This window comes from Phoxinus phoxinus, assembly GCF_949152265.1.
Source record: "Phoxinus phoxinus genome assembly, chromosome: 18".
Lineage (NCBI taxonomy): Eukaryota > Metazoa > Chordata > Actinopteri > Cypriniformes > Leuciscidae > Phoxinus > Phoxinus phoxinus.
The window spans coordinates 26435884-26462768 of NC_136893.1; the positions used below are offsets into that span (position 1 = coordinate 26435884).

At 39.6% G+C, this 26885-nt stretch overlaps 2 protein-coding genes across 2 annotated transcripts; one reads left to right on the plus strand and one right to left on the minus strand.

The window, feature by feature from the left end:
- Positions 1 to 477: 477 nt before the first annotated feature.
- tcp1 (t-complex 1) lies at positions 478 to 16292 on the plus strand. Its single transcript, XM_079588232.1, has 12 exons — positions 478 to 924; positions 1677 to 1762; positions 4659 to 4787; positions 5049 to 5146; positions 5228 to 5338; positions 10041 to 10222; positions 10309 to 10435; positions 12013 to 12188; positions 12290 to 12413; positions 13896 to 14088; positions 15164 to 15327; positions 15764 to 16292. Exons 1-12 carry the CDS (start codon positions 852 to 854, stop codon positions 15975 to 15977), a joined length of 1677 nt encoding a protein of 558 aa, XP_079444358.1. The 5' UTR covers positions 478 to 851; the 3' UTR covers positions 15978 to 16292.
- Positions 16278 to 23077, minus strand: LOC306985689 (inactive serine protease 35). The gene is made up of 2 exons (XM_079588233.1): positions 22973 to 23077; positions 16278 to 18278 (listed from the first exon to the last, which is right to left on the minus strand). The coding sequence occupies exon 2, from the start codon at positions 18266 to 18268 to the stop codon at positions 16985 to 16987; it is 1284 nt and encodes a 427-aa protein (XP_079444359.1). The 5' UTR covers positions 18269 to 18278; positions 22973 to 23077; the 3' UTR covers positions 16278 to 16984.
- Between the last annotated feature and the right edge of the window lie 3808 nt (positions 23078 to 26885).

Sequence of the window (26885 nt, forward strand, 5' to 3'; positions counted from 1 at the left end):
TCTGTACAATCTGACCCAATGCAATGCGGCTCTCTACATATCTTGCTCTGTCAAGCGGCAGAAGTGAGTCTAGGCCATACTGGGTTAACAACACCATGCTTTTCCAGTGACGCCACACCCAACGCCACATCCCTGGCTATGACTTGACACCGACCAAGTCTATTGGCTGTTTGCTGTTTCTATTATGATTAGCCATCCATGGAACAAACAAAACAAGTCCTGGAAATGGATAAAAGAACACAAATTATACAGACACTTGATGTTTAATCTTATTAGATTATTAATTAATTGCATTTGATATATTTTGCTTTCAATAAACATGTGTAATGGGTTTGTAGAAGGTGTTTTTATGCTTGATTGGCTTGAGTTGTTGTTGCATTTCCCCTGTTCTGACCAGCAGGGGTCGCCACTCGCCAGCGTGTGGCGTTTCGGACGCTTCGAACCTGTGAATCACTTTGTGAACCAATTGGTTCAATTGATTCGAATCTTTGAAAAGAGTCGTTTCTCCGATCACTAACTGCCGCTGCTCCCCCAGTCCACTAGATGTCCCTCAATCTTAGTAAATGCCTTGACGAAAACCATCAAATGAATTACCACATTCAAACAGGGAATTGTAGTTTTTTCAAACTCTAACGGTCTTTGGATTAATCTGTGTGGTTTTATTGCTCTTTATAGACATCAGTGTGTAGAGTCGAGTCTTTGGAGAGGTTAAGCGGCTCATGTATGTGAGTGTGAACTGAAACAACGCTGTTTATCAGGATTGATCTGGAACTTTCCACGCGCGCCCCTCCCGCGCGCACCTACCCATAACCCAGCGCGCGCGTCTCCATTCTTCTCTCCCGTCCTGCAACATGTCCATGACAGAGGGTCCGTTAACCGTGCTCGGCCAGAGGACGAGCGGCGAGTCCGTCAGGGCTCAAAACGGTGAGTCGGGAGCATGTCTGACCACGGTAGGACAAAGCGGCGCGATTAACGGCCCGATGTGGCGATGTTTTAACCGGAAGAGCCGCGGCGCCCGGTGTCTCGAGCAGCACGTGCGGCTCAGAGGAACCAGTGTGTTTAAAACTGAACCTACAACAAAAGACGTATTCGCTGTCTTCTGTAGTCGGTTTTAGGTTAATTTATTTGCTCTGCACGCTGTCGGTAACGTACAGTGATTGTGTTTCTTGACCCGGGGACGTTAGATTATCCATCACTGATATAACTACGCATGTGTGCTAGTCTATCCGATGGATGAATCAAAGCATGTGAAATATGAAGCATTAGTGATGCTGGGATGGGTAACAGTCCTTGCTTGCACCACACGATACAGTAACGTGGATGAAAGATATGTAATGCATGCATATTTTCATCGATGTAACTTAACGTTAAGTTACATGGCGTTGGTAACTGTAACTGTAGACTTCTGCTATTGTGTGATGCTGTATCCACGCCCCGTTTAGTGTCAGTTTTTAAGGCCATAATGTAGGCTATAAACTGCATATAACGTTAAGCCCTCACAACATAATAAAAAAAACACTTATGATTTAGTTGCGCTTTACTAACCTTTTGCATTTTGACTTTGCATTAAAAAATGCAACTTTGATTCTGACCGCAGGCGATTGTCTGCATAATCATGTTGAGCAGAAAAGTTAAATATTCACATTATTCTGATATTGTTTTTTGTTCATTTGCAGTCATGGCCGCTGCATCCATTGCTAACATCGTCAAGAGCTCCCTCGGTCCCGTCGGGCTGGACAAGATGTTGGTGGATGACATTGGTGTAAGTTTAAACCCGCTTGCCCCTGTCAGAGTGATGATTATTATTTTTCTCTCTCACTTCAAACAAACAAAGTCAATGTACAGTCAGAATTGCAATATATCCAAAATAGAGAAAACAGAAACAAGCAAACAAAAAACAGACAGCCAGGGGGAGGCTAAACATTATATAAAAATATCAAAGGATTCACAAACCGAAATAGTTTTAATTGCCTTCTTATTGTGGGAATGGAAGATAGTTTTGATATATAATTGCATTTCTTTTTCAAGATGTCAGAGTGATGATGCTCAGTCTCATCCAGCTTCTCACGATGAGCCGTTTAGATGACAGGAGGCACTTCCGGTTTGGGGAAGTTCCACTCAAAGAGAATAAAACGTAATTTCAAATAATACGGTTGCGCTACAAATAATCCTCATCCGTAGGTTTGACTGAATAAGCTGTAAAAAAATATATTTTATTTTCAGACTTCAAGAGAATAATTTAACGCTTGTCATTTTAATGTGACGTGGTATAACAAGAAAATCTGTGGCAAGAGACTTAAGTTGCTGCATTCTTTTCCTTCTGATTATTTTCTTCTTATTTCCTCTGTTTTCCGCTGTATGAAAAAGAACAATATATACTGGGCATTTGTGGTCTGCTTTCCTGATTTAATTTACAGTATATCCCATTAATGATTCACTGGAATGCACTAAGAATCTCCCGTTTTCTCCCCAAATCCTCACGTTTCTTTCCAGGTTTGTTTTTACATGGATGCTTTAAAATATAATTGTCTCCCATTTTCACTTCTTGTACCTGTTAGCAGTGTTTACTGGAACGTTTCTAAAGCAGGAAAATTCAATTGTCTGTCAAAATGAGGGAAAATAAATCACTGTGAAATATTATCACTCAACAAGTTATTGAACATTTCTGATTAAGGCGACGTGTTACAATTATACAGACTACAGTGATAGGCCTATATTTAACACATCCGTAATATTGCTGTGGAAATAATCGGGGTTATTCATGGTCTGTGGCAGTAATTTAAGGCTTTTACACGTTTACATGTCCTTTTGGTTGAATGCTGTGAAGATTAATGTTGTCATCTCATTGTACCGTTTTTGAAAATGCTTATCGCTTTCATAGAGTGAACCTCTCACTGATTGTTTACAGTTTAACGGAAGTTACTCACATAATCCGTGCAAAGTGTCTATTTTAGATCGTCTCTCTTTTTGGGATTGGGAACATTAGGAATGTAGTTATTAGTGATGCACTTAAATTTTATTTTTATTATATACACATTTTATTTTTATTTATATTATAGAAACACCGCAATTAGTTTCAATTTAGCTGTAAATATAAAAAATTGAAATGGAAATATACAATTTTATTTAATAACTAAAGATGCAACGATTACTTACACTTTTCTTTGACCGGCCGATACCGGTTAATTTTTTTAACCAGTTTACAGCACACATAAATGTTTATCTATATTTTTTTTAGTAGATCATTTAGCATAGAACATATTTTAACATAATCGCTATAAAATAGAACTATAGAAACAACTAACAAGTTTATGGTCATTGAATTGCTTTTCTGAGGTAAATGTTATATTATTAGCAATTCTTATTATATTGTGTAAGCATTAGGGCTGTAACGATACAGCAAACCCACGATTCGGTTCGTATCCCGATTTCTGACCCACGATTCGATACAAACCGCGATTCTTGCGAGGAGGAAGGATTTTAAAAGCCAAATAAATAAATAAATAGCTAAAGCTATAACTCTGTTTTCTTGTAACAAAATACTTTTGAAAAACAAACAGAACTATACTCCATTGTGGAGAAGATTCGAGCACGTTAAAAATTCTTCTGAGGTAACCGAGGCTTACTGTCTGTGCTGTAAACCACAAATAATATATTGCCTTGACTATATTGCCATATCCGCATGACCCGCATCTCAAGCGCAGGAATAACGCTTGCCACAAAGTGAACGCGCATATATAGAGAAATGCACACTTCCTACGAATTAGCCTAAGCAGCCATTTCTTTATGTTTTGAATTAACGTTAAATCAAGTAAAAGTATTTCAAGCTTTCTAAGTTTCGATTCGTCTATGAGGTGAGCTCCATTTCACGCGCGCGCCGGTGCCACACACACATACAAGCAAACACCGCGCGCTTTGCTCACTTGCTCTGGTGTTTGCTTGTGTGTGTGTGCTCGCGCGCGCGTGTGTGCGTGTGGGGGAGAGGTGCGATTTTTGAATAATAATCAAATGATACCCAGCGATCTTCGAATATTATTTTTGCTTGAAATTCCCATACCTAATATGTAAAAGACCCCGTCACAGCCCTAGGATCTATTCTAGAAGAGAAAGATAAGTCTGGGAAGGGGTGTGTCGATCGCAATCTGCCTTCTCATACCGCGACACAGGTTCGTGGATCTGAGTGTCGCGATTTCGGTTTAATATCGTAAATCGTTACAGCCCTAGTAAGCATGCTGTTTTATTAATGTCTTTCCCTAATTTAAACACAGACATGAGACCGGATTAATTTTGGTAAATTGTACTGAATCGTTCGACAGTGTAACTGGTGCCGTAACTAGTAGTAAAGAGGCGGTTAGATTATCCGCTTACACGCCACTTGAACTGATGTGGCTATAGCGATCCGTTGTGCCAAAAACACATTGTTTGAGTAAAGTTAGAAAATTGACCAAATTTGGAAACCCAGACCTTTTGCATCAAATGTAAAGCACAAATATTTGTATGATTATTGAATGGGAGGCGTGCAACAAGTAGGCCTAGTGTTTGGATACGCATAGATTAACAGTTTTCGTTAATCGAAATAAAGATCCATTGTTTTCAATCCAGATTTAGCATCCACACAGATGACGTTGTTTGCTAATCCTGGTGGATGTGTGTTTCAGGACGTGACCATCACCAACGACGGCGCCACCATCCTGAAGCTGCTGGAGGTGGAGCACCCGGCGGCCAAGGTCCTGTGTGAACTCGCTGAGCTGCAGGACAAGGAGGTCGGAGACGGCACAACATCAGTGGTGAGGCGTTATTACTTTAGATGAGTGTCTATTATATAAAAACTCTTCCTGCTATAGTGCCATCCATCTGTGTTGTCAGTGTGTGGCTATGCTAACAGGACACAGAAACGGTCTGTCGTAAACTGTGGGACGTGCAGGTCTTCCTCTGCTGCCTCCACACGTCTGACAGTACATTACACACGGATGATTGAGTCTCAGAGTAGGATTGAGTTGTGGAAACCCCTCATCTGTCTGTGTGTGTGTGTGTGTGTGTGTGTGTAGGTGATCATTGCTGCTGAGCTGTTGAAGAGTGCTGACGAGCTGGTCAAGCAGAAGATCCACCCCACCTCCATCATCAGTGGATACAGACTGGCCTGCAAGTAAGAAACGCTTCCTGTGCCGTTTTAAGCATGATTAAGCAGGACATGTGCATTAATCGTGTGGTTTGCTGTGCTTCACAGGGAGGCGGTCAGATACATCAATGAGAATCTGACCATCGCCACAGATGACTTGGGCAGGGAGTGTCTCATCAATGCAGCCAAGACGTCCATGTCTTCTAAGATCATTGGAGTGTATCCTCTGTTCACTGTCCATTGTGTTGCATAGTGTGGTTTTATCTTATCCTCCCACAGCGGTCCGACACTTTTTCACAGCGCTCCATTGACTTTAACACAGGCGTCTCATATTTGTGGTCTCGGCAGGCTATTACCGTCGTAGTTTTATCAAACATATGGTTAAACGTTGTGCCTGGGGCATTTGTAACACAGATACGCGTTTCCCAGAGAGGTTGGCAGGGTTCCCACGGGTCCTTGAAATCCTTGAAAGTTTGTGAATCGTAAAAAAAGATTTCAAGGCCCTGGAAAGTTTTTGAAAACGATCATAATAGATACAAGTCCTTGAAAGTGCTTGAATTTATTTTGTGCAAGACGTTTTCTGGGAAAAAATCCATATTATTCCCTCCGGTCCGCTAATGTGTTACTTCGGCAACACTTTGTGGCCTATATGTACTAGCGTGCTTGATTTACGTTAGTTAAGGCTGATTTATACTTCTGCGTCGGGTGTACGTCATAGGCTACGCACGTAGGCGACGCCGTCGTGAGCATTTATACTTCTGCGTTTATGTCTGCGTTGCTCTGCAGTTCATCGCCGAAACGCTAGTGTGCGGGGGCAGGTTTTAATGTTCCACTGTGTATAGATTCCTCGTGGCTGTTTTGATTTGGCTACTACAAGCAATGGCGACTGAAATAGAGCGGATCATGTTGGAGCTGAAGCTTATCGAGTTGGAAAAACAGTAAATTTTAGTGAAATTTCTGAATTTACAGAACTTCTGAATTAAAAAATAGCGGGCGGTGCAGAAGAACACCCCGGAAACGCGTAGGAGGAAACGCAAAGCTACCAAGCCGACCAATCACAGATCTTGCGGTCCGCGTCGTCGCAACGTGTAGTTAAATTTTTGTGTAGTTTACAGTTGGTTACAGGACATATATGGTTACACACCTCCGAATAGCACTTTTCTCACTTCAAACTTTTTTTTAAAGGCTTCCACTTTTAATGTGAATATATATATATATAAATAGCTCATAAAATTTTTATAAATATTGCGTAGTATCATAAAATTCCTTCAAAATTCTAAATAATCAAAAAATATTATTGACCAAAAATATATTACATTGGTTTTCCTGGGGGGGGGAAGAAGTTGCATGTCAAGGCTTCGGTCACTTTTGACCGCGACAGAGCCAAGTGTGACCCCTAAATGAAGATGACCAGAGGGTTAGGTCCTTGAATTTTAGGCTATTGGACCTGGAAAGTCCTTGAAAGGTCCTTGAATTTGAGGTTAACCAAGGTGTGGGAACCCTGGGTTGGAGGGGGGTGTCCGTTTTTTTCCCTTCCCAAAACCGAAGTCAAATCCTGACAAGTGTCGTTTTTGGATTAAACTGTGTGGACGTCCTCAGTCAGCGAAACCCCTCAAGATCAACAACACACTTTTGTGCTCTAAGATACATTTAGCTTTTAACCTTACTGTGAAGTTATACTAGTTAGACAGTTTTATGCTGGTTTAGGTCATGATTTCGGTTCTCTAGCCTAATTGTTGATACGCTAGCACACGCTGCTAATAAATACAACTTTATACTCGTGTTGTCTGTTTGCTTTGTAATGATTATAGAAGTGAAGAGACCTACCCAGCTTTGCATGAACAGTGTTGCTCTTGATATTGTGAGTCCCAGCCTCCGTCTCGATTAGGATATGCGGTGGTTAATTTTTTGACTGACCGTTATGCTTTTGCCTCTATTTGGATGCCTTGTGCTTTGATGCTTGCGTTTCGCCGTATGTCTTGAATATAGCCTTCGAACGCACACTGCAGCCCCTTTTGCCTACTTCTATCAGACACTTTATTTGCTGCTTTATAAAAGTTTGATAAAATTTCATCAGGAGGAGCCGTCACAGCATAAGCCATGTTGATACCAAACCAGAGCCCAGATGAAGTTGACGGACGTAGCAACAGTAACTAAGGGGCTTAGCCAAAGGTGAATTGCATATGCTTTTAAACCACTCAAGCGTGATAAGACACAAAAGAGAAACCTCGATGTGCTACTGGCACACACAGTGCACTGAAAGCTGCTTCAGACAGTGCTTGAACGGACAAAAACACAAATTATGCCAAAATGCCCATATTGTCGAGTATTATTGCAAGCAGTTTTAAATGAGTTGAAAGAAGTCTTAGCCAGGCACAGTTGAAGTTGGCATAGGAATGCACTGCAGCTAAAGCCACATGGCTGTTATATTTCAAATCTGAAGATAAGTTCAATGCCGCTTTTCGATTACCAGCTCGGCTCGCTTTTCGCTCCGTTCTCCATTGCAGATAGTACCTCCACAATAGTACCTGGTCGTCATAGCGACGCCGCAGGAAACTGCTGTGACGTAATCGCGACACACACACCCGCTACCCACACACACACAGGACAATGGAGGAAATCGAGTGTATGCTGTTTAATTTAGTAATGGGTATATCACGCAATCTCTAGCCAAACTATTTAAAGGGATACTCCACCGTTTTTTCTTAATAAACTGTTATTCCCTTAAAGCTGCAGTCCGGCACTTTTTTGTGTTTAAAAATATCAAAAAAGACATTTTTGAAAAAAAACGTAACCAGCCAGTGTTCAAAACGATCTGCTTGCCTTACCTCGATTCAAAACGGTAAGCTTGTAATAATGATTTTAATTCCAGTGGTACTGGTGGATTTCCGCGGGAATTTCGAGCATGTCTTTGCGTCATTACGTCACTTCTGTACACATAGAGAAGGAGTCCCCGGCTAGCGTGTGTGGATGATGGAGGTGGAGATTTAGCTTAGCACTTGGTATGGCGGATCCCGAAAGTTTAAAGCGACAATCACCAGTTTCACCAGTTGTAAAACACAAAGACTTCGGACTTCAGATTGGCTACAGAAAAAATATATTTTTCACGTTTTGACGTGATATAAGCAATCGTTAGATTTGATCAGCATGGTACCCTACTGCAATGCTTTCCCCCACCCCACGAATTTGGTCAGAACAAAAGTGAATGTTACTTACTTGTTCAGATGACATTTTCCGATGAAAATTCTAATGTTGACACTTTCAAAAAGTATACTCTGAGATTTCTGATGAAAGTACAGTATCCACAGCGACGCGGCAGCCTCAATACATTGTGTTCATCCGCGCTGTCTCATGCCGATTTACTACCCACGCACAGTTAATAATTCCGCGAATAACTGCAATTGCAGATTTCGAACAGAGATGGCGACAAAGAGGAAAAACGACGGACTGCAGCTTTAACTAAGACGAGTTGATACACACCTCTCTCGTCTCAGTGCGTGCACTTAATCGCTCTGGCGCGCCGCAACACTTTGATAGCACTTAGCTTAGCCCAGTTCATTCAATAGGGGCCGAGCAGAGAAGCTACCAAACACCTCCACGTTTTCCCTATTTAAATAGTTACTCGAGTAGTGTAACTCGACCTAGGACGGTGACACAAAACAAAACATTGCGCTTTTCTAAGCGTGTAAAATGGATAACTATATTGTATGGCGGAATACCATAGCAAGTGCTTGGGAGGACTTCGACTTGGCGCAGTAATATCTTCTGGGAGAGGGAGCGGGGGCCGGTGAGGATTTTTCACGAGGGAAGATATCACTGCGCCAAGTCGAAGTCCTCCCAAGCACTTGCTATGGTATTCCGCCATATAATATAGTTATCAATTTTACACGCTAAGCTAAGTGCTAACAAAGTTTCGCCGCAAGACAGAGCGATTTAGTGCGTATGTATCAACTCGTCTTAGTTAAAAGAATAACATAGTTTAATATGAAAAAACGGTGGAGTATCCCTTTAAAAATGTCGGGGTTATTTAGGATACTCCGTCTGGCGCGTGCAACGATGACACAGTGAAAAGTGACGATTCTCTCTGACCAATCAGCAGTCTGCCGTGTTTTCACGTCACATTTTAGTATCACCTCAGCTCGCCTCGCCGGAGGTGATATGAAAAAAAGTATCTGGAAGCAGGTACAGGTACAACTTTTACATAGTGGGAAACCAAACAAAGTCGAGGCGAGGCAAGCTGGTACTGTGTAGTGGAAAAGCGCCTTAACTCTGAATCTTATTAAATGTTTAAGACCATGTTAGGTGATTTATTTATTTTTAGAAGAGATGTTGAACTGATGTTTATTGTCATTTTCTAAGCATCCATTTAGTGTATTGTCTCTATTGTTCAGAGAGCTTTACTATTCAAAATTATTAATCAAAATAACATGTTAGGCTAGGTAGCAGGTGCATCTTAGGGCTAGCTAGCATGTTAGCTTGGCACACCATCAATACATGGCAATTTGAGATTAAAACCATGTTTTTGCTCAACTTACTTTATAACACGTATCGAGTGTTTTAAATAACCTGTTATCTGATGTGGCTTCAGATTTTAAATAATTCTTATAGTATTCTGCACAATGATTAAGTCTATAATGATTAGCATTGCATTATAAATATAATATATTAATGTGAAAATACCTTAAGAGATGTATGTCTGTCCCTCACAACATTACTTTCATTGGTGTTAAAGATCAGATGGCGCTGCTGTGAATAAAGTATAGCTGCGTTCAGTCACGTTTCGGGATTTGCAGCAGACATTGCTTTTAAGTGTGAATTATGAAATGTTTTGTACAGTCAGAGTCTGCATTTCCTGTCTGCATAAAATGAGATTGATATGCATTAATTTGAAATCAGATGTTGTTCCTTGACGTTGTGTTAGTGATGCTGATTTCTTTGCTAATATGGTGGTGGACGCTGCCTTGGCTGTGAAGTTTGTTGATGGTAAAGGTGTGGCGCGCTATCCCATCAACTCCGTCAACGTGCTGAAGGCTCACGGGCGCAGCCAGAAAGAGAGTTTCCTCGTCAACGGATACGCTCTCAACTGCACCGTCGGATCGCAAGGTCTGTTCGTGCGCTGCTTGTCTTATTGCCGCTTGCTTGGTATATGTTAGTGTGACGGTGTGGTAAAATGTCTGGTATTTGTTTAGGAATGGTAAAGCGTGTGTCCAATGCCAAGATAGCCTGTCTGGACTTCAGCCTGCAGAAAACCAAGATGAAGATGGGTGTTCAGGTGGTCATCAATGATCCAGAGAAACTGGACCAAATCAGACAGAGGTGAGGTCATTTAAAAAAAATTTTTTAGATATATATTAGGGCTGTCAGTTAAACGCGTTATTAATGGCGTAAAATTTATCGTGAGATTAACGCCTAGCAAACTTTGCAGTTTTTTCCACGTGCTTTTGCAACTAGTAACGTTATTAAAACTACAACACCACAGCGGATCTAGCTAGACCAGAAACTGAACAACAGGCACGCCGCACACACTTGTTGTGCTTGCGAACCGAACCGGCCAAAGAGTGGATGAGAAACGCAGCGCCGCGTCTAGGACAACTCGTATCGCACATCGGACGCGCACTTTCTCAGTTTATGGCCAGCAATAAAAACGCAGAATGGCGCCGCCGGTGTGTGTACACTCATAGAGAAGTATGTGTTCGAATTTTAAATACGAGGCGCTGCGCTTCTCGTCCGGTGTGCGACCCGCTTTAACGTTACGTTTTGAGTTGATGAATGATGAGCGCGAGACGCCGAAATGGAGGCCAATGAGATTCTGAATGGAAAGTTTACTTTTTTAAAAGTTGCCAAATGGTTCAATTGACAAGACCAAAGTGATCTGTGTGTGTGTCGTTGTGAACTGAGCTATCACCGCAGCACGTCCAGTCTGAAACACCACTCGATGGTCAAGCACACACACCGCTGATGCGTTTCTACGCCCACTCGTCAATAGCCTATCAGTAACGTTACCTCGTCAGTATTTCTGTCACCCTTTTATTGATGGACAGTGTTACATTGTGTGAGAGATTATTTGCTACAAGTGAGAATGTTAGTGTGAAATTGAACACAGTATGTTGTTTTCAATAAAAAACATTTGCACAAAGCAAGCCGATCCACTTTTCCATGTTGGGACAAAAATAAATTGAGACATTTAGAATAGATAAAAATGTGCGATTAATCGCGAGTTAACTATGACATTAATGCGATTAATCACGATTAAATATTGTAATCATTTGACAGCCCTAATATATATATACACACACACACACACACACACACACATCTGTTGTTATAACTCTTACACACAGATACACTCTGTTTGGTTTTTGGGCTGTACAACATTAACGGACATATAAACGAATGTATACCTCTAAACGTTTGGGGTCTATACGATTATTTTATTATTTTCATTTGAAGCATTGCGTTACCAAATGCATTCTATATTTACAGAACATGCTCAAGATGGAGTTTGCTGCATTCATTCACTGTCACCCGAGACCTGGAAAATATAAGCTGGTCACATGACCAGAGTGTGCGATTCACTTTGAAACATGCAACAAACTAAAATCAAATCACAGTATTTTGATAAGGGCACAAAGCCAGATTACACTTTAGATTTTTAGTTAATTTGACGGATACTTTGCCAAAGCAATTGGTGCAAAAATACACGGTTAGAGAACTTTTAGGTTATTAGAAATTATTTTATTTTATATTATAAAACTGTGGCTGGACAAATTGAACAATGGTGTTCTGCCAGACTCTAGGTTATTAACATGGAAACACTGCTGTCATAATTTGAGGTTTTAAGCAATCACTATTAATTGATGATTCATTTTCGTCCCATTGTAATTGTTCCTCAGGGAATCAGACATCACGAAGGAGCGCATTCAGAAGATCCTGGCGTCGGGGGCAAACGTGATTCTGGCCACCGGGGGCATTGATGACATGTGTCTGAAGTACTTTGTAGATGTGGGAGCCATGGCTGTGAGGAGAGTGCTCAAGAAGGACCTCAAACGCATCGCCAAAGCGACCGGCGGTCAGCTGACTACACTTATCTACTGTTAACCTTTGGTTTAGCCCTTCTTTTCCTGAAGGCGTTTTATTCTGAATGTTGGTGTTTTGCCTTTCCCCCCACAGCCACTGTTTGCTCATCTCTGTCTAACCTGGAGGGAGAGGAGACGTTTGAGGTGGCCATGCTGGGTCAGGCCGAGGAGGTGGTGCAGGAGAGGGTGTGTGACGACGAGCTCATCCTGGTCAAGAAGTGAGATCATGTTTCTTTTCCGTCATCAGAACCGGAAGGACCGAACGCATCACTGATGTTAGCTGAATTCTTTAGGATGCCTGCATCCACACAGCGCTGTAGTGAAAGTCTGGCTCATCAAATCACTTCTGGTTGCTTTTGGTCACTTTTACTAGCATTGTCCTGCAAATGAGCGCTACATCTTTTTATCAGAATAATCTGTGCATCTCAAGTTAACCCTTAAAGACCTAGAACATTTTCGGGACACCTGACTCGCCTGTCCTTTTCTTTGTTTTTCTAACCCATTATAGCAGCCAGCATCAAGTGCCATGTACCATTTTAAACGGGAGAACTTGAAGTTTCCATCTAGCTCATTGAAATTCCCAATTTTACATTATTTTTGTCTTGGAATGGATGAATTTACCAGATTTAAGAAAAACGGTTTGCACATTTTTAGTGTTTTTTGTTTTTACTCAACTCAAACAAATCCTCCTGACGGTTGGATTTTTTCCTTTAGAAAGTTTTACTTGGATATTCTGGATATCCACATGAAATTGACTACACGTAACAATCCCTAAGCAAGTTATAGTCATTTATTACAACATTATTATAGACGATTTTCAGTGAAAAGCTGTTTTTTTTTTTTTTTTTTTTTTTTTTTTTTTTTTACTGACAATGTAGGTGTGTCCAAAAAAGTTCTGGAAGTAAAATAACTAGAAAACATTGTAATAGAACACTGAAGCAAAAGTGACATATATGTATATATATAAAACAATCTGAGCATGAGGATGGGACTAAGCATCAACAATAATTCCTGTTTGGCTCAGAGAAACAAACTAGCATTGATTCGTCAAAGAAACCCATCCGATCAACCTGATGACGCAATCACATTCACTCCGGAGCCTGTGAATGTCCACGAATCTCCTCTTTACGGGACTTTTTAAAGCATACAGATTTGATTAGCGGTTCAAAAGTTATTACACATTTAAAGAACAGTAGCTTCCGGTGGCTGTATAGGTCTTTAGGGGGTTAAAGAGATGCCATATTAAACAGATTTTCCAAACACAGAAGATAAATCTCAAATTAAAATTGCACAAAGAAAAAGTTGGTGTAAAGTCACATTTTATTATTACATCCAGAAGTTGTGTAAAATAACAGTAAATCAATTGTTTACTATTAATAATTATAATGAATGGCACTAGAAACTCTCTTCACACTTAACTTTTACAGCACAAACTATGCTAAATGTGAGGAGAGAGAAAAGTAAAATCAATGTGATAAAACATTTCTATTTGAACACAGACCAGTAATGACTTACTAATTTTTTTTCTTCATCACATTTAATTCTATAAATATAGGGATCAGAAGTGAGCAAAATAATAAATGTTTATACAAATAAATCCCCTGCAAAAAAGATCAAAGATGGAATAACTATGATATAAGTCATGGAAATGTAAAATGGCAAATTTCAGGAGAAATTTAATTTCCCTCTTTGTATTTCAGCACAAAGGCTCGCACGTGTGCCTCTCTCATCCTGCGAGGGGCGAATGACTTCATGTGTGATGAGATGGAGCGCTCGCTGCACGACGCCCTGTGTGTGGTGAAGCGGGTGCTGGAGTCCAAGTCTGTGGTGCCAGGAGGCGGCGCTGTCGAGGCGGCTCTGTCCATCTATCTGGAGAACTACGCCACAAGCATGGTGAGAGCATAGTCCTTCACAGCTGCTGGGATCATCCAGTTCATCAAGTCAATATTGAATTGTAGCTGATGTATAAATGTCTAAATGCAACAGGCAAGCTTTTATTGTCAGAATGAAGTTTCTAACTTTCTAACTGTTGTGTGTGTGTGTGTGTGATTGCATGTATGAACGCGCTGCCAGTATAATTGCTGCTGCGCCTGTTGATGTCTTGTGCGGTTACGTGTGTGTGTGTGTGTGTGTGTGTGTGTGTGGAAAGAGACGGATAAACAGCTCTGCTGACAGCTGCATCCATCCTGCTCGAAACTAACACACGTAGTTTATCATTGAGACTTATTAACCCTCACTAGGCCTGTGTGAGATCTGTTACAGACTATTCACAATTCATTCATTTTCTCCATCGAGTGATTTATCTGTAAACCTTTCTAGACAGACCTACTGTTAGCACCGAGCTTGCGTTAATCTATTCATCAGTGAGATATCAGCTTTTATTTAAAAATAGAATTGGTAACACTTTACAATAAGGTGCATTAGTTAATGTATTAACTAACATGAACGATGAGCAATACATTTGTTACAGTATTTATTCATCTTTGTTAATGTTAGTTAGTAAAAATACAGCTGTTCATTGTTTGTTCATGTTAGTTCCCAGTGCATTAACTATTGTTAACATACAACATTTGATTTTAATAACTTAATAGTAAATGTTGATTTTTTTTTAAACTAATAATAGTAAATGTTGAATTTTTTAAACTAATATTAATAAATGCTGAAGAAGTATTGTTCATTCTTAGTTCATGTTAACTAAGTTAATTAACTAATTAACCTTATTGTAAAGTGTTACTTTTTTTCTGAATTAAATTGAATTAACTGTTAAAACCACAATCCTGAAAAGAATAGTCAAAATTACAATGAAACAGAAATTGTAGCAGTCTATTTATTTTTCAATATTCTTGGGGGAAACCATGGTTACTGTTGTACTCTGTTGTTAATATACGGTAATTGTGGTTTTTAATCATTTGCTTGTGAAGCTGTGCGTATGCTTATAACTATTGTGTGTGTGTGTGTGTGTTTGTAGGGTTCCCGTGAGCAGCTGGCTATTGCTGAATTTGCTCGCTCTCTGCTCATCATTCCTAAAACTCTGGCAGTCAACGCTGCGCAAGACTCCACCGACCTGGTGGCCAAACTCAGAGCCTTCCACAACGAGGCGCAGGTCAACCCTGAACGCAAGAACCTCAAATGGTTAGTGTCGCTCTCTTCTCATCACACAGGGAACCTGTTCAGGTCTCAGAAACACGACTGCACTGTCAGACAGCAGGCAAACATGCAATCAGGAATTCAAATGCTAGTGTTTAGAAGTAAGGTTTTGGTTTGCTTGCCTGAAATCTTTCAAATGGCTTTGTAGAGTGATGGGATTTGTTCAGGCAATAATCTGGAAGTTATGTGGCCTATTATGGATTAAACCGAGAGCCAATGCAGTTTAAAAATAGATGGATTACTCTGTTTAACCGTGTGTGTGTGTGTGTGTGTGTGTGTGTGTGTGTGTGTGTGTGTGTGTGTGTGTGTGTGTGTGTGTGTGTGTGTGTGTGTGTGTGTGTGTGTGTGTGTGTGTGTGTGTGTGTGTGTGTGTGTGTGTGTGTGTGTGTGTGTGTGTGTGTGTGTGTGTGTGTGTTCTTAGGATCGGGTTGGACCTGGTAAATGGAAAACCAAGAGACAACAAGCAGGCGGGAGTGTATGAACCCACAATGGTCAAAACCAAGAGTCTGAAGTTCGCCACAGAGGCAGCCATCACTATCCTCCGAATCGACGACCTTATCAAGCTGTACCCGGACCAGAAAGAGGGCGGGCCGTCCTACCAGGATGCTGTCCAATCAGGCTCTCTGGATGGTTAAAGCCCAGCTGCATCAAATCATCAGTTGGCTGGTTCTGGTGTCACTCCGCTCAGCTTTGTATTTATATTTGGATCCAACAGATGAGCTGTTAGTGTAGAATGTGCACTTTGTTTGCGTTACTTATTTTTTGCTGTTAACATGGCTATTTGTCATGTGTAATGTAACAAATGATCCTTTTTCTGCCATTTCAACAAAAAATAAAATAAACCAGAATGGTGTAAAAAGGAAAATTGTTGGACATTTTGTGGTTGAAGATATTAAGACCATGTATTGTGTGAATAAAACCGCTGATGCTAATTTATGAATTAGTGCTTTTATAATTTAATATTTTAACTGAATGGACTTTATTTGACAAAGGCATTTGATGATATTAAATAAATACAAATACAATAAAAACCAATCACACCAATTATGAATTACCACCAACTGATTTCAAGCTATAAAGCTAAAAAAAATGCAGGAAAAACTGGATGGTGATTTATACTGCCATGCTTTAAAAAGCATAATAGACCATATGATTTACATCATTTTATTCTAAAAACTTTTAAGCTGTTCACAATTTATTTTCTCAGAGGTAGTGTGAATCACCATCCACTTTTCTTCTATAGAAAACGGGCTCTTCTCCATGTAACCGGTAACATTTTTCATATTTGGTGAACTCTTCAAGAACTTAAACAAAAATCGTTCTGAATGTCGAGTTGTTTTGCTTTTCAGTAGTTAACTACTTGGCCTCAGCTGGTGATGTTGGCTTTTAAACATAAACATGGCCTGAGCATGATGCTACAAAGCCTACAGTCTCACATTTTGGCAATGAAAACGGAAATATGTAGCATCCAATTTCATCTTGAGGTTAAAAAAAAAAGGTAATTTCCTATAAAGATTTGTGTTTGCAACTACTCAACATGAACTTTCCATTAGGTCACAAATATGACCGGTTATAAAGTTTGCAAGTAGACCGTCCCAGCAGTCTTGAGGACTTGCTTACAAGTTGGATGTATTTACCTTTTTCAGGCCTGTTTACACTGACTAGCATCTCCATGGATCCAGTGGCATATCTGGGCATACTTGCTGGGTGTTATTCTGACTGCCACATTATAGTCCTTCTGTATCCCATCGACATCCACCCACTGGTGTCCAGAGAACACACCAATTACCTTCCTCTTCCACTTCCCTTGTCCCACCTGATCCCGTAGCCTTACGTACACACCGGCTCCACTCGATCCCTTCTGCGCGTCACAGTGCTGGTACATCAGGTCGCTGGACTCCTCCGAGACCGAGCAGAAGCGGTAGACCACTTTCCCTAATTGGTCATTATCAAAGCTAGAGAAGTGGATTCTTCCAGCTGGGATGTCCTTGACCACCGGAACAACGCCTAACTCCATGAACTTCATCTTATGGGGTCGTTTGAGCTCCAGAAGGGCGTAATCGTAGTCAGCTGAGACCTCCTTGCCTGCTCTCCTTGTCCAACCGGTTGGCACTTGAGTCAGTTTGACTCGTGTCCACCGGAAAACTGGTTGTCTGGACTGGTCTGAATCGGTGTCTCGCCCAAAACGGTTCTTCCTTTTCCTTCTGTTGTCTTTAACTCTTTTAAGTAGTTGTCCTTCAGTGGCTACATCTCCTTCATCTTCTCTCCTCTTTTCTCCTCTCCTCCTGCCTCCTTGTTGGCGTCCTCCCCTGCGCTGGGCGCGAAGCTTCATGATACCCACTCGGAGCCTCTTGGTCCCTTTCAAATAGACTTGGCCATTGTGGACACAGTGGGCAGAAGTCAGTACATGTCTTGGAGAAACCAAGATGCCCGAGCAACCCGTGGAGAGCTTCACTGAGGCAGAAAAGGGGTAATTGGTGGTGAAGTGTTTATCTGTGATCACGAAGCGCCCATCCATGCCATACACCTGCCGTTTTCTGCGTTTAAGCTGTCCAGTCTTGCAGACCACCGAAGAGGTCTTGTTTCTTAAACCAGTGACCCCTTCCAGTTTTATTTTGGTGAAGATGCGCGTCCCATTCTCGTAGATGGTTTCATAAGACAGTAGTCGTTCCAGCTCAGCAGGCCTCGCTTCTGGCAGCTTTCGCTGGCACTCAATCCCGCACATCAGTCCTGGCTCACTTGCGTCGTCAGCAGTGAATTCTGGGCTTTGAAGCCTCACTGTGCTTTCGTCCAGGATCACTGGGACGTTAATCTGTGTCAAGTGGCAGTCGTCTTCATAGTTTGTGGTAGAAGCACCAGTGGAGACCGAAGATACAGCCACAGCCAATGCAGTCAGACTGAACAACAAAGATGGATGGCCTGTCATTTTGCTCTACCTGGAAGATAAAGAGACAAGAGTTCAGGGGCCAGTTGCATAAACATAACAATTATGTTAAGACTGTATCTAAGGGAGTGTTCACACATGGCATGTTTGGTTCAATTAAAACAAACCCTGGTGTGATTGCTCTTTTAGTGCGGATCAATTGAATAGGTGTGAATGCTGCCGTCTGAACCCTGGCGCCACCAAACAAGAGGACCGAGACGCTGAAAAGAGTCTCAGTCCACTTCCAAACAAACTCTGGTGCGGTTCGACTGAAATATGAACACAACACGCACCAAAAACAGGACATGATGTCACCAGATGCGACCCTAAAAGGACAAAATGCTCAGACTGATCTCATGAAATGGCGTATGTATGACACGCCAATTCGTATTCCATTCGGCGTGCTATCAAGACGCATAATCGCCTTTTGGCTTGTTTTTTAATCACATCTGGGGATATGGTTCGTTTCGGCATAGACATGCACATGGAATCACATCCGGGGATGATGGTTTGTTTCACTCAGAACATTTGACAGATGTTGTGCTGAATTTTGACTCCCTGCCAAATTATTACCCCCCTCGTTGAATTCAGTATCTGAGGCTGATTCCCTAATCCTAACCACACTTCTAATCCTAACCCCTCACCCACAACTAATCCTAAACCTACCCATACTAGGGCGTAGACATACACGTGGCGTAGACCAGTGCTTCCCAAACCTCTCCTGAAGGACCCTCAACACTGCACATTTTCTTTGTCTCCCTAATCAAAGACGCCTGATTCAACTCATCAGCTCATTATCACATGATTAGGGAGACAAAGAAAACGTGCAGTGTTGGGGGTCCTTCAGGAGGGGTTTGGGAAACACTGGCGTAGACATACAATCTAGTTTGGATAGCTCAAAATGCGTACAGTTAACATGTATATAACATGCGATATGTTTACGCAAAGTCATGTTGAAATGCTCCAGCATGCCTGTTTTTTTTTTTCTCATCATAGTCGTGATGTTTCCCATCACAGTTCAGTTCAGTTCAGGATCAGAACCGGGTCTCCTCACAGCAGATCTTCATGTGTGTGTGACAGAGGGATTCCTGACGTGGTTTTATCTCATTTACACGTTTTATAAGCTCTTCATGAGTTCTCAGCGGGTCAAAATACCATTATATGTAGCTACACACATACAACTAGCACATTTAGCCCAGAATACAGCATTGTTTTGGATGTTCGGTAAGTTTTGTCATGAAATATACTTAATTTAAGCCGACCAATCAGGTTGTGAACATATCCTTATGCCTTTAGGTTCGCTATTTTTAGGTTCAGTGTTAAAATTCCAATGTGAACGCGAAGTGGATCAGAACTAATGTTTTTGTTTTTTGGTCCGAACCAAGAGAACCGAACTACAAGTGAGAACACACCCTTAAGATAGTATGTCCAACTAGCAATTAGTCAGGAATAATACATTTTAATATCTGGTATCAAATTAGACCAATCTACGTTTTTTTTTATGTAACTGACTTAAAAAGTTATGAATAGTCTTAAAAGAAAAAAAAGAAAGACTGTCTTGTAAAGCCTGGAACACACCAAGCCGACGCAGACGAACAAGCACTGATGAAAGCCGACTGTGTTGTCGCCTCGCGTCGGGGTACAAAGCTGCACTTGGACACACCGAGAGAACTACAGCCGACTGTCAGCCAGCATGCGTTTACATGAGACAACTGTCTATTTCTGCAGATATGTTCATATATACCGACGCTGCAGATACACAAACCGTAAACATAGCAGTGCGTGCTTACCGTTTTGCATATCAATCCTGCTAAACACTTTATTCCTCACCGCTCATGTTGATATAATTGATAATTGAAATATTCACCAAGGGACACTCAGGTAAGATGACATATCATCAGACCAGCCTTCTATCTGTACTGTTTTGACTTCTTTGCTCGCTGTTTTGCTATTATTCTCGTGCACTGACTCATTCAGTAAGCAGAACAACCAATCAGAGTTCCCTCTTTCACCGACGACCTGACACCGATTCAACATGTCAAATTGGTCGAAACAAACCCAACGAGGACCAATTTCAGCCGACGATGCGGAACACACTGAGAAAACTTAGTCGGCCGACGCACAAAAACTGCCTGACGGCCGACCGTCGGCTTGGTGTGTTCCTTCCAGGCTTAAGACTAGTCTCAGCAGTTTAAGCAACTGGCCCCAGGAGTGAGGCTGAAACAATATTCGTCAACTTGATAAACAAACACCAAGGTAACAGTCCAGGCCATTGAACAGAGTAGACTTCAATACTGTATTGGCGTCTACTCTGACGAAGCAGGTTTTTACACTGTCACTTCGTGTGATCGATCAGATTGCTGATTAAGTTCGCACATTCCATCTACAATAATATACTCCTGGTATTTATATGGAAATTTAACTAGATCACTTCTGGAAGTGAATATGTGGGGATACAAAATGTTGGTGCACTTGATATGGTTAATGAAAATTAAAAACAGGTGGTGGTTATTTCAAAAATTGGAGTATAAAGGCAATAGAGGTCTGCTTTGCTGAAGAAAGACACTCGCATTGACTGCACTCATCCCAGGAATTGCTATGCTGAAATAGTGCCATTTTTGGAGGAGTAAAATCCACATGTGGCTTGAACAACCATGCATTTACACTATAGGATCATACCACCTCTTGAGATGATAAGAAGATGAATGCAGAAAATGTACCAAGTGTAAATACTGAACCTCCTAATGGTAGTTCTTGTATCTCAACTAGATTGTGGCACTATGTCAAGTCAAGGGTTCAAATACCATGGAATAAACAAAATTGATCAAATGTTCTCAAGAAAAGAAGAGGTAAAACAGAAATACTTTACATTTACGCTATGAAAAGATCAAAATAACTTTTGCTGTGTTAGTGCTATTGCTAAATTTATTGAGTAGTGCATTGCACAGAAAAGAAAGAGTAAGTATGTAAAGTATGGTCAGAATTATTGGCACCCAAAATGTGAGTACAGAGATTAGAAGATCTTCAGAAATCAGTGCAAATTAACCAATTTTGTATAATCAGAATTTTTTAAAGACATGTCGAAAGTTATTGAACAACAACAAAAGAGGGCGTTAACATTAAAAATACAGACAAAATGTAAACTGGACACAATTATTGGCAGCCTTTACTAATATTTAGGTGACTCTAAACGTTTCTTGTAGCTGTACAGAAGCTTCTTACACACGTCTGCTGGTGTTTTCTGCCGCTCTTCCATTGCTATGCATTCAAGCTCTTCAAAGTTTACAGGAGTCCTTTCTGCAAAGGCAGATTTCCACTCTTCCCTAAGTTTTTCAATGGGATTTAGGCCAGTTTAAAACACTGCATCTTTTCCTTTTCAGCCATTCTTTGGTGCTGTTAGATGTGTGTTTCGGGTCGTTGTCCTGCTGAAAGAGTCAAGACCTTCACCTCATACCAAAGACATTTCACTAATGCTTCATCATTCCTTTGATACATTCAATGCCTTCAACTCACCAGCATGAGAGTTATGTGTTTTATTTTGTTTCTTACATGCTCCATTTTGCCACATGTAAACAAACCAAAGAGCTCAACTTTGGTTTCATCTGTCCAGAACATTATCCCAGACAGACTGTGGCTTATCTATGAAAGATTGAGAAAAAATTAGTATTGTCTTTTTGTTCCTGTCTTTCAATAGTGTTGGCTGAAAGCAGCACAGGTCAGCCTGAAGCTCTTTAGATGTCTTGCGTGGTGGTTTTTCCCCAGACTTTGCACCACCCAGTTTCTACTTGGCGCCACGTCCTGGAAGCGTCTTGACAATTTTTGTGAAACTTCTTGATAACATTATGAACTGTTGAAACAGGGATTTCAAGATCTTTGCCAATTGCCTTGTAGCCTTTGGATTTGTTATGTTTCTGAATAATAGCATTGCTGATGCTGTCAGACAGCTCTTGTCTCCATCATTGTGAAAAAGAAACTGGAAACAATCAGCCCCATTTTATGTAGTAAACCCACTGGTTAAACTATTGGTTAAATCAGGTCATGTCAGCAAGTGAGTTTTATTAGTTTTTATTATTATTATTATTATTATATTGTTTAAGGAACGAATGAATCAAAAGTGTGCCAATAATTGTGTCCAGCCTTTTTGTTGTTTTTCAATAACTTTGGACCTGTTTTATGATTATACAAAAATTGGTTCGGTTGCATTTTATTTCTGAAGATATACTAAATTTTGTAATTAGAGCTCAGGGGTGCCAATAATTATGTCCAGGACTGAAGGTACATGAATACGGATTTATGTATATATAACCTATAGGCTACTGTACATGTAGCCTATATATTTTTATTTAGGCTAGGGGATTTTTTTCATAATTTCTAACTTATAGTAACAGAGAATTAGTCGTATTATTGCTTAATTAAACATGAATAATGCAGAGTAGACAATTCTGGATTAGGCTCTTGTTATTGCTGAATTTAAAGCCTAATTCAGTGAGAAAGGTTAAAGTGAATCACTGATATTTCTGCATTTAATGTATAAATAACGCAGTGAGTAAACACTATTGTGAAAAGATATGGATTACTCGTGTTGTTATTAGCCTATTGTATTTAACTGTCTCCACCTAATTGGCACATTTTTCGATGCATGTTTCTAATTTACATTCACATTTGGAAGAAGAAGAAAAAAAACACGTAATTAAAATAAGAACTCACCCTCAAACTTAATGATGAGAGACGGAAACTGTGGACTCTTCTGTAACTGCATGTACTATCCAAGTGTTTTGACAAGGAACTGAGGAGCAGCGCGCGCTGTGCTGTGAATGATGCACGAGAGAGAGAGAGAGAGAGAGAGAGAGAGAGAGAGAGAGAATAACTAGTTATTTGTGGTAAGCACACCCAAGGAATATAGTTGATTTCTCTTAAAAAAACGTTTTACCAAGGTAAGCCTATCATAAAGTAAATAATACAAATTAAGTTGGATTCTTCTTCACACACTCTAAGATTTATTTTTGCATAGCCAAGGCTAACTGTAAAGTGCAATATTGTAGGTTAACCACGCATTGTCTAAACTGGCCTATACGCTGATTGGAAATAGGTAAATATTACTTTTCAGTGTGTCATTGACAAGCAATTACTACAGTAACTTCTGAGGGAACAAAAATATGGAAAAAAAACTTTTTTTTTTGTAAGCGCCAATTGAGGGACAATCGTAGTAAACCGTATAAATGTTGTCATTGTTTAGATCCTAGTTTTCAACATGGATAATGGATTTTCATATTTGAATAATCTGCATCCAGGGAAACGTCAAACCAGTTAAATACATAAAAGACATTTAAAAAGTGATTGATGAAGGCATGGTAAAAGTTTCTATACGAGGGTTTTAATGTGGCCTTCAAATACACTCTGTGTAACTGACTACAGACATTCAGTCATGGTTATCTTTACTGTCCACTGTTTTTCTCTCCTTTTCATCTTACCATCATTTGCTAAATCAGGCATGTCTGTGGTCATAAAGCATGAAGATGCCAACAAACTAATGCAGAGGTGTCCAGTTGTTGTGCTGACCGCTAAATCCAGCCTTGTGAGAGCCAGGGCCTGACCACTATTGTTTTCATGTGTGGACTGTAGAGGTATGCAACTATCTGGCACTTCTGCTCGCAAATTATCCAACCTATTGCCATTTCATCTTTGTGCAAACCATTTATTCCAGGTTAACTACAATTTGTGCACTACTTTGATTGAAGGTATAGCTCACAATTATACAACCCACTTACAAAAATACTTTCCCCCTCATAAATCTGACTGTATTTAGCATTTAGCATGTACTTCAGACAGAGCACAAGCTGTTCTACACTGCATATTAAATCATCAACTAAATGTTATCATCTTCACCACACCCATGAACATAAAGACCAACTTTCTGTGACGCGCATTGTTCTCCCCTTAAGCGGCACCCCCATTTTTTTTTAATAGACATGAAAATGCACATTCCCGAACTTAAATGGTTGTAATTCAAGAATGCTTTGTAATATACATGTACGCTTGGTCTTGTTTTAAATAAGACATTTGGCAGTTTTTTGTAGAAGTGAAATAAATTAAGAAAGTTAAACAGAAAACCAGTTATAGAAGTTTGAGTTTATGAAAATGTAGAATGTTACAAATTGAATTATTCATATAAAATATATATTTTCAAAACCTGGTGGACTCTAAAAATGCAACAAAAAAATCAAAGCCAAAAATCTGAAGAAGTTGTGTTTAAAATTTTAGGTTGATTTCTCAAAAAATAAGCTTTCAGTGAGATTTAGTTTGGGCGCAGTACCACACTTCTCCACTAGTGGACATTACTGCACATATATGGGCGCCTCCATTTCCATATGTTGTTTGAGTGATCTGAACCAATTTTTTTTTTTTTATGAAGTAGACATCCTATTCAGTAGTAGTATTGGAAGTTTGGCAGATTTTAAAATGAATTTAACCTTTAAGAAACACAAAAAGATCATGTATGTGCATTATAGCTCGCTGCCACATCACAAATGGTGACAAATTTTCACATCACAAAACACACATTTTTCTTCCATAGCCCATACAGAAACGAAAAGAAAAAACATCACCCTAAAATAGATTTAAAATATATGCTATAAATAAATGTTGTAAATGGCTTAAAGAAATATGTTTCAATTGAAAAATATATTTCTGTTAAACCTTGAAATGACAAAATATATTACCAAATGTTCTTCAAGGGGCAAGAAAATACATTTTCCAATTCCAAATTTAAAAGTATACTCCACCCACTTTTTTTTTACATTTTCTCATCAATTTGTGAGTGTGGATTGCAATCAAAATGTTGACACTTCAAAAACCACACAAAATTAACATGACAGTAATTCATACGACCCATAGATCACTCAATGTCTTCTGTGAAACAATAGATGCAAGAAAAAAGGTAATATTTTAAACTTTTTATTCTATAAACCATTGCTTCCGATTACATATATATATATATATATTTATTTATTTATTTATTTATTTATTTATTTATTTATTTATTTATTTATTTATTTTTATTTTGTGTTCATCTGAGGGTGAGTAAATTATGAGAGAATTTACATTTTATGAGGAACATCCCTATTAATTGCATTTTGGGTTGCATTTGAGAATTAGTTCTTAATGTGAGGGGTTTTTTTTCTGGATCAAGCTTTATCCGTGCAATATCACACAAGCAGCAGCACAACTGAGTGTAATATTGCTTTCAATCCTATAAACAAAATATTAATATCACTTGACATTTCAGCAATAATATGGACAAAGGTTTTGCTCCGTCAACGAAAATTGTTTCAATTAATGCCAAAGCAGAATCAAGCACTGGACTTCTACAAATCAAAGATTATGAATATAAAACATCATAACTATTCAAATTAAATTAGTTTAGCAGAATGTTGCCTTTTTGGTACCAGTGTTTTTTTTTTTTTTTTGGTTTTTTTTTTTTAACCAAAATTTTAGGTATGAAAAGTAGGAATGAAAACTTTTTATGGTTCTCCTATTTTAAGAAAACGTCCTTTTCTAACATATCATCTTTAATTTCACGTTGTCATATGAGCAGCCAGTCAGTAGCCAAAAGATTTAGGCCTCAATGAAACTTTCCATAAACATAAAACATTATCAGTTCAGTCCATTTTGTGTGTTAAATATGACGAAAAGAAAAGTTATGGTTAATAAGTCAGGATTCATCATTCTGATTCGGTGAGTGAGTTGGTAACTTCTTTTGACCCATTTATTTAAAGAACTAAATCCTACCCAGTAAACAATTACCGTCTTTCAACGTTGAAATATGGTTGAAAATATGTCGGTCCGCCTTGGACTGGTTTACGACGTGATTTCAACTAAGTAGTTTTGGCCGGACTGTTTGACTACGTGTTTTCAACTGATCATCTAAAATGTTTTCAACTGATAATCTAAGACAGCTAGGATAAGTCTGTTATACATGCTAAAACAACAGAGAAAACAAACTACCAAACCATGTTCATTATTATCTCAAATAAATTTAAAGAGTTTTACATATTCCGTCAAAGTTATAAAAAAAATTTAAACGTTGAAAAGTCGGACAAATTTGACGTTTTCAACCTTCAGTGGACCGTAATTAGACCGTAAAAATTACGTCTATTCAACGTCTAATAGACGACTTTTTGCTGGCTGGGTAAGAATCACATGTTCACAAATCATGAAAATAATTTAGTTAATATGTTCCTCAGCATGGTTCATGCTGAATGAGACTAATTTGAGTAGCCATAAACACATTTTGCAGAGGCTAGCAAAATAGCACACTGACGCATACATATCCTTTTCATCTGTTGATGTGAATATGTGCACTGCAACTGCAGCCTCAGGATATACAGCATAAATACTGATGTTTTCGTCTGCAACTGATTATGTCTCATGAGCCTGTGAATTGTCAGTACAACTCTGCAGGTTCAATCAATCTGATTTAAACAGCCAGTTCATGAAATAGAAGGACAATGTAATCAGAATCAGGAACAAGTGTGACTTGTTTGTGAATAAACGTTTGTGGCTTTCTCATGCCTGCTTCTCTTGATTGAAATAAGAGCTAAACCAGATATTTCTCAGAGTG